The sequence below is a fragment of the Vicia villosa genome, linkage group LG7 (genome assembly GCF_029867415.1).
Source record: "Vicia villosa cultivar HV-30 ecotype Madison, WI linkage group LG7, Vvil1.0, whole genome shotgun sequence".
In the NCBI taxonomy this organism is placed as follows: Eukaryota; Viridiplantae; Streptophyta; class Magnoliopsida; order Fabales; family Fabaceae; genus Vicia; species Vicia villosa.
Genome location: NC_081186.1, coordinates 1869177 through 1881169, shown reverse-complemented (window position 1 = coordinate 1881169; position 11993 = coordinate 1869177). Strand labels below are relative to the sequence as shown.

The window sequence follows — 11993 nt, the reverse complement described above, 5'->3', positions numbered from 1 at the left end:
AACAAATGAACAGGCAAAACCCCAAATGGGGAGTAAGTTAACCAGGGTTGATGGGCAACACCTACCGACAACAGTGACTAGTGATCATGATAGAATCAGGGTTTAAGGCATAAAATTAATTTAATTAAATTATTACCCTAAAACAATTATTAGCTTAAGAAAACTAAAAAAACAATTATTTTTAATGTTATAAGAAAAATCAGATTTTCGATTAAATAAAATAAGTGATTATAAAATTATTAGGTAAAAATAATTTGTTTAAAAATAAAATGATAAAAAAGAAATTATAATAAAAGAGGTAAAAAGAAAATAAACAAATGAAAAAAATTATGTAATTAAAATTTAAAAAAAATAAAGGACACTTAGCTCTGATTCTGTGAGGTTGATCTTGTGAGGTCTATGGTGTGCTGCGTTCCATAAGGCCCTTGGATCTGGTTCCATAGAGATCTGATGGCTGACAATTGAAGGTGTATTGTGGTCTGAGGACACTCGGTGCGCTGGATCTCTAAATCAATAATCCACAAAAAAATAATGTCCACGCAGGGATTTGATCCCAGGACTTGAAACTCAATCCACAAGTCTTTGGCCACTTATGTTGTTTATTCTCTTTGTTAATATAAAAGACTGAAATATAATATAAAGAAAGAATAGAACTTAATGGAAAAAGTAAACGCAGGGCCCAGAGAAAGTTGACCGTCCAATAAGGCTGAGGGGATTAATTTGACTCGCTGACCCACCATTCACGGACTCCCACGCGTGCTTCATGGTCCAAATGCACTATTCATCATCTCTTACCTTGTTTCCTGCGGATTCATCTACCAATTCTGCCGCGGATTTTGCTGCGAATTTTCCCATGGAAAATTCTGCACTTTCAAAACCTGCAAAAGAGAGATCAAACACAAGTTCCAACAGCCCAGGTCAACGTAAAAATACTCCCTGAATACGAATATGATGTCCGTTTCCTCCAAAAGGGGCTGCTACTGTGAACCCGAGCCATACACTCCATTAAACCCTAACCATGGTGTCTTGGCATCCTTGCATGAAATCTTTGGTTTAAGAGCGTGTACCTTCTCTAAATCATACTATAAACTCACACAAATCATCAAACTTCATGAAAACAATCGCGTGCATATAGTATGAAAAATCAAGAAAACCTATAAAGTATGAACAAAGAGATACGAGTATGTATGTTATATGAGAGTCATGCAGCAACCCATACTTACTATAACTTACCTCAGCAGAAAGAATATCGTGTTTGTTTGACTTGGGAGTGGTTGTTTCTTCAAAAAATCGTAAGCCCTAGTTTGTGAGAACTTTGAAGGTTTTTGAAAGTTATGGAGGCCAAGGTTTTTTTGTCCCCTTTGAGTCTGAGTATGTTAGCTATATATAAGAGAGTAAATTAGGTCAATTACTTGGGAAAGAAATCATGTGATTGGTGATTTAAAAAATATGAAAAAATTTGATTGAAAATTGTGTATAAATCTTTCTATTTTTGTTCAAAATTTTCCAATCAAATTTTTATGATTGACTTGAGCCCCAAGAGTGATTATTTGATTGAAAAATTAAATCATTCATCAATTTGCAACTATTTTATTTTTTCTTTGATTTAAATTGAATAAAAATCAAAAAATAATAAAATAAAAATCCAAGACAAGTATGAACGAAATTCCATGGTCCTCAAGGTGTTTCTTGGGCCTTCATATGATCCAAAACAAAGCCCCATAATTTATTTCATCATTTTTGGTATTTTACTTAATTTATTTTGCATTTAAATGAATAAAATTCAAATAAATAAAAATGCCAAAAATATAAGAATGGTTTTATAGGTTCTTATTTGGGTCATATGTATGTTTGAAGTCCAAAACCTAAGCCCATTAGTTCAAAAATACAAAAATATTCAATTAAGGTTTCATGCACTTCTTGAAATTTGACTAACTTCTGAGCCTCATATCTCCTTCAAATTTTGTCATATGACCATGTTGTAGGACTTTTTGGAAACCTAAAGATGTCCTCTACAAGCCACTTTGGAACATATTTTTCATTTGGAGATTTTATCTTGATGATATGGGTTCTGACAAAAAATAGCTTCTTGCGATCTTCTAGAAGGACCTGTAATGTATTGGCTCATATCTCTTATGCGAAAGCATTTCTTGACCTTGGGCCCAACATCAAAGTTGTAGAGAATCAAATTTCCTTAAGAATGAGCTTTGGTTAAGGAATTTCTGAGAAATTATGAGAGAGATATGGCTGGTCAAAGTTGGGTTGACTTTCTCTTATAAACCCTAATTTAGTAACTTGGACATTTGTGGATTTCTGATCTTTCCTTGATGAATCATGATCAACCCTTGATCAAATGATGAATGTGACTTCAAAATATTGATGTTGACAAAAAATCAGGAGTTTTGATTGTAATTTGACCGCAGTTGACTTTTAGGTCAAACTAGTCGACTGTTGACTAGTTGAACTGTTGATTGAGTAATCTTATGAATCAGAGCTTGAAACTTGGCATGAGGACCCTTTGAATTATATGAGAGGCCATGGGATCCATTTGAGGCCTTAGAACTTGATTTTACTTTGAGAAATACAAAACCCTAGCTTCTTGAGCCATTGTTTAGGAGGATGTGTCTTTGAGCATTGCACCTTGGTATGAGCTTGGGAAGTAAAATGAGATGGGAAAATTTTGGGGTATGACAGGCCAGCCTAAGAAGAAGCACCTGTAGCCTGCTGGTCCTTCAAAAAGGGATTTTCACAAAACTTGTCAATAGAAATATCATCAATAGAAGTGTTAATGACATAATATCCCTCGCCGAAACAATCGACCCCCGCCTCCTTGCATAACCCCATGATCAGACCGGGTAGGGGAAGGACACATTTGGCATTAATGCCATGTTATGTGTCACTCAGCGCTGCTCGCCTTAATTCATTCGAGAGAATGAATGCAACATCAACAGGGTGGCTGGACATGACAACTCTCAATAAGAATGCCACCTCTAGAGGGATAGTGGTCACATGTGTCCGAGGCTTGATGTTGTAAAGGATGACGGGTAAAATTCCCCTTGCTTTGATGTTCAGATCCTTCCTTTTGTAGTGTGATGGATTATTGCCTTGCTTGCCGAGTTCTGACCCTCTTCCTGGTATGCGGATTTTTCTGGTGATCTCATCCAAGTGGTTGGCGCACTCAAACATATGCTGCCTGTAGTAACATCTCTCCTCCGCCGTGAGCTACAGCGGTTCTCTTAAGAACTCATTAATGGAGTCCCTATCAAACAGTACAGTTCTTCCCCTCACATATGATTGATACATGTATGCAACTGTCTCATTTGTGGTCTTGATTGCATTTGCATAGAACTCTTTCACAATGTCATAACTAATTTCTCTATGCGGGTCACATACACGCTGCCAGTTTCTGTGCACAATATATGCCCACATGTCACTGTACTAACTGCCTCCTGTTTCTGGAATCGCTGAAATCGGTTTTTCGGCCATAATGGTTAGGGGTCCCAATTCTTTGAACCTTTCCGCTTGGACTGACCCCAAAAACCTGTCCGCTCGACCGGTGTCTGCTCGGGCACGTGCTCCTCTTGGACCAGAACTCGTAGTCTTTGTGCGGTCTCTCTTGGCTTGATTCATCTTTTTTATTACTATAGTGGAGATCGGTGCTGATGATTGTGATAGAAGCTTCCAAATTCTAGGGTTTCCGTTAGAGATCCCTGATTCTGAGAGAGGTTTCCAAGTTTGAACACAACTAATGGGGGGGGGGGTTGTGAAATTTTTGAAATAAAAGGCTCAGATTTCGCGTATCCGCGACGTGCAGACTTGCTACCACGCCGCGCCAAACCTTATGTTTGGGGTTCGCGACGCGCCAGTATGCTCCGCGGTGTGGTGATAGAATTTTTTTGAAAAACTTTGTTTCACCCCCACCCATTTGTGCTGGTTCAGACTTCTTCTCATACCATTTTACACTTGCTGATTATATATGAAAATTAAATAAACAAAAGGAAACTTACTTCGTTGGGTTGCCTCCCAACAAGCGCTTTGTTTAACGTCGTTTGAGCTCGACGATCAATTTCTCACGTGCTCAAAAGTGAGAGTGTACATACTTCTCTGTCAAATTCTCCCCTAAGATAAATCTTTAGCCTTTCTCCATTTACGGTCTAACTTTCGTTAGTCTTGCTATCCTCAATGACAATAGCATCATATGGTTTGACTTCTTTTACCTTGAAAGGTCCTGACCATTTAGACTTTAACTTTCTAAGGAAAAGTCTTAACCTGGAGATGAATAGCAGCACAAGGTATCCCACCTTAAAATATGTCTTTTTAATTTTCTTGTCATGGTACCTCTTCATATTTTCCTTGTACAATTTATTGGACTCATATGCTAGGTACCGAAACTCTTCAAGCTCATGGATTTGATTCCTCCTTTTCTTATAAGCCAAAGTATCATCCCTATTGAAAAATCTCAAGGGCCATAGTTCCCTGTGTTCCACCTCCACTGGTAGGTGGCATGCCTTACCATAAACCATCTGAAAAGGAGAGGAACCAGTTGGTGCTTTGTATGCTGTTCTATATGCCCATATAGCATCATCGATCCTTACCGATCAGTCTTTACGAGATTTTGATACAGTTTTCTCTAGAATATTCTTGATTGCTCTGTTCGAAATCTATGCTTGCCCGTTGGTTTGGGGGTGATAAGGTGGTGCAATCTTATGGTTGATACCATACTTATCCAGAACTTTTGCTACTTGCTCGTTAACAAAATGGGATCCGCCATCGCTTATTATCACTCTAGGCATGCCAAAACGTGTAAAGATGTTTCGGTTTAAAAATTTCAACACTATTTTGGTTCCCGCCTTTGGTGTGGCGATGGCTTCTACCCACTTGGAAACATAATCCACTGCAACTAGAATATATTCATTAGCAAATGATGGAAGAAACGGTCCCATAAAATCGATACCCCAACAATCAAAAACTTCAACCTCAATCATGGTTTGAAGTGGCATCTTATCCCGTTTACTTATCCCACCAACTCTTTGACATTTATCACAATTCTTTCTTTGGTGATGGGCGTCTTCGAAAACTGTTGGCCAGAAAAACCCGGATTGGAGGACTTTTGTTGTCGTTCTCCATCCGTTAAAATGCCCACCACTAGGAGAATTATGACAGTGCCACAAGATTTGTTGGGCTTCCTCTTCCGTAACACACCGTCTTAATATTCCATCCGCACCTATCTTAAACAAGTATGGATCATCCCACAAATAGTACTTCACATTGGATAACAACTTTTTCTTTTTATTCCAATCAAAGTCCACCGGTATCATACCGGTTGCTTTATGATTAGCAAGATCAGCGAACCAAGGTCTTATTTGAACTTGAAAAAGCTGTTCATCCGGAAATTCATCATTTATTTCGGCCTCTTGGTTGGTAACATTTACATTGACTAGGCGAGATAAATGATCTGCTACCACATTTTATGAACCTTTTTAATCCCGGATTTCTATGTCAAATTCTTGCAAAAGAAGAACCCAATGAATGAGTCTCTGTTTAGAATCCGGTTTGGTAAGCCGATATTTAATTGTCGCATGGTCCGTGTAAATCACCATCTTCGACCCAACGAGGTATGACCTAAATTTCTCAAGGGCATACACTATAGCTAGCAACTCTTTTTTAGTGGTAGCATAATTGACTTAAGCGTCATTTAAAACTTTGCTCGCATAGTGTATGACATGAATTTTTTTTCTTTTCTTTGGCCTAGCACCGTACCTATGGCATATTCGCTTGCATCACACTTTTCCATTTGGGTGCAATGATCACGGGTGCGGTTACTAGCTTCTGTTTTAAACCATTGAAAGCCTTTTGCACATGACTCATCAAAAGTAAAACACGTACCTTTGTTGAGTAAGTTACTCAAGGGCTTGGCAATCTTCGAAAAGTCTTTGACGAAACGTCTATAAAATCCCGCATGACCCAAAAAGCTTCTTACTCCTTTGATGTTTATTGGAGGCGGAAGTTTTGAGATTACCTCCACCTTGGCTTGGTCCACTTCAAGTCCTCTTGAAGATATCTTATGACCTAGTACAATTCCTTCAGTCACCATGAAATGGCACTTCTCCTAGTTTAAGATCAAATTGGTCTCAATGCACCTCCCAAGTGCCACATCCAGATTGTTCAAGCATATGTCGAATGATTCTCCAAATACTGAAAAATCATCCATAAATACTTCAATACTTTTTCCAATGAGATCTGACATGATGGCTTGCATACAACGTTGAAAGGTGGTAGGCGCATTACATAATCCAAATGGCATTCTTCTATATGCAAAAATTCCAAATGGACAAGTGAAAGCTGTCTTTTCATGGTCTTCTGGGTTCACCACAATCTGATTATACCCGGAATACCCATCCAAGAAACAATAGTAATTCTGCCTCGATAACCTCTCAAGCATTTGATCCATGAATGGTAGAGGAAAGTGATATTTTCTCGTAGCTTTGTTGAGTCTTTGATAATCGATACACATCCTCCACCATGTGACGGTTCTTGTAGGTATCAATTCATTCTTCTCATTACAGATTACGGTCATACCACCCTTCTTAGGCAAAACATGCACTGAACTCACCCAAGCACTATCAGAGATTGGATATATCATTCCTGCCTCTAGTAGTTTCACCACCTCTTTTCTCACTACCTCTTTCATCGTTGGATTTAATCTTCATTGTGGTTGGGCTACCGGCTTAAATTCTTCTTCCAACATGATATTGTGCATGCAATAAGCAGGACTTATACCTTTTAGATCGGCTAAGACCCACCCAATTGCCTCTTTATTTTTCTTGAGAACTTGGAGGAGTCTTGACTCTTCGTGTGTAGTGAATTGTGAGCTAATGACGACTGGCTTATTACCTTTCTCATCTAAAAAGACATATTTCAGATGAGATGGGAGCAACTTTAATTCCATCTTTGACTCTTTCACTTCTTTTTGTACTTCCAATTCTTTTATCTTGTCATTTTTTTTATTCGTGCCTCCACCCTTTTCCATCTCTTTTAAGAACACCTCGATTTCTTTTTCTTCTTCTTGCGTGAGCACGTTAAAAGAATCAGCAAGAGATCTCTCTAATGGGCTAGAGAGATGGATTTGGTTTGCAACTTCCATGACGGCCTCTTCGGCAACATCTATTCGGAAACAATCATGTTTGTCTTTGGGTTGTTTCATGACTTCGAAGAGATTAAAGCACACCTCTTCATCTTGCACTCTCAACTTCATTATGCCATCATCAATATCTATCATCATTCGGGCTGTTTCCGTGAAAGGTCGTCCAAGAATGATAGGTGACTCCTTGTCTTCTTCCATATAAATCACAACAAAATCTACCGGAAACAGAAATTTATCCACTTTCACTAACATGTCTTGAGCAACTCTGTGACGGAAAATGGTTGATTTATCGGCCAGTTGTAAAGTCATTCTTGTTGATTTCATCTCAATATTCCCCAATCGCTTTACTATTGACTAAGGAATAAAATTAATACTTGAGCCTAGATCAATCAACCCATTCCCAATATATTGATTACCAATTGTAACCGGTAATGTGACTCTACCCGGATCTCTCTCCTTTTGAGGGAGGCGTGACACTACAGCACTACATTGTGTTTCGAGGATAACAACTTCTTCTGGTTGGTCATTGACATCTGCATGAATTGTGTCATAGTTTCTTCCAACTTTGACGGCCCCCCTTATTGCTGTGGTTGCGGTTAAGTGTAAGGTTGAAAGGAATGTTGTTGGTAACCTTGGTTATTCGGCCTTTGTTGATAACCTTGGTTGTTATTCCTTTGTTTATAACCTTATTGATACGCTAGAGGATTCTGATATTGATTTTGCCTTTGTCCCTGATTATTGTTCATGTAATTAACTTCTTCTTCTAGGACCGGAGGGCAAAATCCAGTTTGAAGATCACCCTTGCATAACTCACAACATGCTACCTGATAAGTATTAGAGACACCATTTAGTTCCTTGATTTTTTGTGGTAGTTTAGACATTTGTTGTGTCAAAATCTCCACTCGTGATGTTAGAAACTTATTCTGTGCAAGAAGAGCATCACTATTATTCAACTCTAGAATTCCAGGCTTCTGATCTCTTGCAGTTCGGTCATGGTTGTCTTGGCGGTCATTCAGATCCATTCGCTCAATTATCTGACTAGTTTCAACGGGTGTTTTGGACATAAGTGAGCCACCAGCTGTGGCATCCAAGAGTGTCTTATTCGTGGGAGTGAGACCATTACGGAACATGTGGATTTGATCAACTTCCGTGAAACCGTGTCCTTTGCATTTCCTCAGCCTAACTTTATATCTCTCCCAACCTTCATTCAATGATTCATTACTACCTTGAGAGAATACCGAAATTGCTTTTTTTGCACCAAAGAATCGGTTTTAAGAATGAAACCTTTCCAAGAACTTTTCTTCCAAGGTATTCTAGTCAGTCATTACTGCTTCGGGCTGATCCAGATACCAATCCTTTGCCTTAGACAGCAAGGAATGTGGGAACAACCTCTTAAACAATGTTTCTTCATCAACTTGAGCTACACCCGTAGTACCCGCTAACTCATAAAATCGAGTGAGATGAGTGTATGGGTCTTCATGGTCCAATCCGGCGAAAGGACTAGCACAAATCAACTATAGAATACCGGTCTTCAATTCGGGTGTCTGCCCGTTGGCGGCAGTCCAGGCGAATTGTGGATTGAGTCTTGGACTATTTTCACAGAGGACAGTAGCAGCATTGTTGACAACTGTTGGTTGTATGATGGCTTCTACTTCGTCTTTAGCAAATATTTCGTGAAGGAATAATCCTTCTAGTGACTCGTAAATTGTTTCTAACGTCTATGACGATGTCGCGGTTTCGTTGTCTCGTGTCCTTGCTATCTTTGCTCTCCTTTGTGTTTTGCTGTTTAATCTCCTAGCAATTATTTCGATCTCGGGATCAAAAAGAAGTTGATCGCTGGGAACTTTGCTGCGTATACACTAAATTCTGCAAAAACTAACAAACGAGTGAAACAACAAGATTAAATTAATAGTACGTGAAACTCAAAATTAAAAGACTATTGCAATGCATGCAATATTAACACTAATCCCCGGCAACGGCGCCAATTTGTTGAAAGTATTTGTGGGTAAATATTTTCTCTATATATCGTATCCACAGGGATTGGTTAATATTACTGCCGTTCTATAGTCAGATGACTTTGAGCACTTGAAATCTTTGGTTTTGTTGTATTATAACTAATAGATTCTTAAACATAAGTAATTAATAATGCAATGAAGAAGATAATTGATAAACAGATAATGAGAAGATGTTAAGTTTTAGGGTTCATCAACCTATTCTCATACAATTTGCTAACTAAATCAAGCATGAACCATTCTTTGAGTCATTATCTTCATTAATCCTCAAGCTTGAGTTTATGTCTAAGATCAAGTTAGATAATCTTCTACCGGTAGGACATTCGATCTCTCAAAACCTCTCTAAGGGTACAAGTAATAAGGAACGATAATTATGGAATTTCATTCATAATCCCATCTGTGAAAATTATTAGTGAAACAATAACGAAACCTAGGTCAAACGTTGAACCTTTTCTTTCGATCAAAAACTCAACGATAATTTAACGTAAAAGGCAAGGTTTCTTATTAATAATAACTCAAACAATTGTTCATAAGAATTCGTTAATGGTATTGCATGATTATAGATTGACTACTACCTTCAACTTAACAAAAGAGGATTAGCTCTCCACAAACATGAAGAACACACAAAGCTTGATTGAATTATTCATCATGATCAATAAAATCTCTTTAATTGATGTAGAATCCCTCTTCAATGATTGCTCTCTGCGCTAGAATCAGAATTCTCTCTTAATTTTTCTCCACAAAAAGGTTGCACTCTAATGACGGCTATGGCTTCCTTTTATAAGAAGATTTCCCAAAACCGACGTTCCCGCGACGCGCCCCCAAGTCTGTAGGTTTTATGCGGCGCAGCCCCTAACCTCCGCGGCGCGGGCTTGTGCTTTCTTGCCTCTTTCTCCTGTTCAAGTCTCTCAACAGTCTTTCGTTTTCATTTTATTCTAAGTTAATTTCTCAGCTCCAAACCTGCATCAATAACATCAAAAGTGATTCGATTTGCTTCACGACTTGAAATAAACTAATAAAGTTCACTTCTTACTGAAAAACCATTGAAATTAGTAACATATGCTTAAGTTTGGAGCAAAAAGTAGTTATCCTAACACATACAAATACCATTAAATTCACTCCTAACAATCCCCTCCCCTCGACTCTTCTGTTTTATTACTTCTCTCCTTATTGGTTCTTATATTTGGGTACTTCTCTCTTCATTAATTAATCTATTTGATTATTTTTATCCTTATTCGTTTTTTTGTTTGGCCACTTATCTCTCTCCCTCTCTCTATATTGGTTCTTCTATTTAGTTACTCCTCTCCATATTAGTTACTTTGTTTGGATTGAATTAGATTAAATTGATTCAATTTGATTTAGTTCGTTTCGTTATGTTTATTTCAAATTGATTTGGTTTTAATTTTATATGGTATGATTTGATTTGGCTCAAATTAATACGGTCTCGTTTGGATTGATTCTCCTTAATTTGGATTTGATTGGATTGATTCTATTTGATCTAATTTGATTCACTTTGATTTTGTTTGTTTCAGTTTGATTTGATTCAAACTGATTTTGTTCAATTTGATTTGATTTGGTTTGGTTTGGCCCAACGCATTTTATTCGTCTGAACATGTCATATTTATATTTCATGCGCATTTCTCGTTCAATTGTCGCATTTTTGCATATTTTAATTCAAGTTACCTTTTTTTCGAAGTTTCATTTTAGACTCTATAGTTCTTGTTATCATAAAAAAAAATGTCAAAAAATGTGTTATAATTTTTAGTTTAATTTTATTTATAAAAAATATAAAAAAAATTAGTTTTGATAATTTAGTTTAATTTTAGTTTATTTTATTTTTATTAGAATTAGTATTATTTTTATTTGAGATTTATTTTAATTTTTAGTCAAATATACACAAAATATAAAAAAAGTTTGATTAATTTGGTGGTGTGAGGCCCATTTTGTTTGGTTAGGCCCAAATTACACATTTTCACTTAAGCCCATTTCACAAAAAAAATAGTACAAAAATAAAAAGCTTTGTCTTCACTTTTCTTTTCTGCATCTCCGAATCTCTGCTATGCCAAAGAGAAGAGTCCAAAACCTCTGCTTCAAATACAGTCACAAAATGCTCCAAAAATTTCACCATTTTTGTTCAGATCAAATATGCACCAAGAAAGAGCAACCAATTTGTTCAAATTCTACAAATTTCCCCCAATTCTGAGAAGACTTCACTATAAACAGAAGAGTAGGCACACACGAAAATAAAAAAAGAAAATCACTCAGACACCTTCATCTGCAGAAACAGAGTAACATATTTACATCTCCATTTTCACACCTTGATTCAGACAAGCATATCAACAATACTCAACAACCTCCATGTAATCCACACCAAATCATCTTCATAAACTCTACATCATCAAAACCGAAACACCTTCATCTCTCCATAAACTCAGATTCATACCTTGAGATTCAAATCATTTCGCATCCAACACATTCTCACCATCATTTGTATTACGTATTAGGAAGATCCTAAAGTCCCATATTGGTTGGAGATAGAGCATTGAAAGAGTATATAAAGAGGGACACTCCTCACCTTACCAACCGGTTTTGTAAGGATGAGTTAGGTCAAACTCTAATATGGTATCAGAGCCTATCGATCGGACCATGGACCGCCCACCGTTGATATCCACGCACCAAGCCCAAAAAGAGTGCTGGGCGTGAGGGGGTGTATTAGGAAGATCCTAAAGTCCCATATTGGTTGGAGATAGAGCATTGAAAGAGTATATAAAGAGGGACACTCCTCACCTTACAACCGGTTTTGTAAGGATGAGTTAGGTCAAACTCTAATATTACGT

At 37.4% G+C, this 11993-nt stretch overlaps 1 protein-coding gene across 1 annotated transcript; it reads right to left on the bottom strand.

The window, feature by feature from the left end:
• Positions 1-567: 567 nt before the first annotated feature.
• Positions 568-6094, bottom strand: LOC131616902 (uncharacterized). The gene is made up of 7 exons (XM_058888348.1): positions 5887-6094; positions 4672-5455; positions 4387-4563; positions 4218-4269; positions 989-1082; positions 796-878; positions 568-624 (listed from the first exon to the last, which is right to left on the bottom strand). The coding sequence occupies exons 1-7, from the start codon at positions 6092-6094 to the stop codon at positions 568-570; spliced, it is 1455 nt and encodes a 484-aa protein (XP_058744331.1).
• Between the last annotated feature and the right edge of the window lie 5899 nt (positions 6095-11993).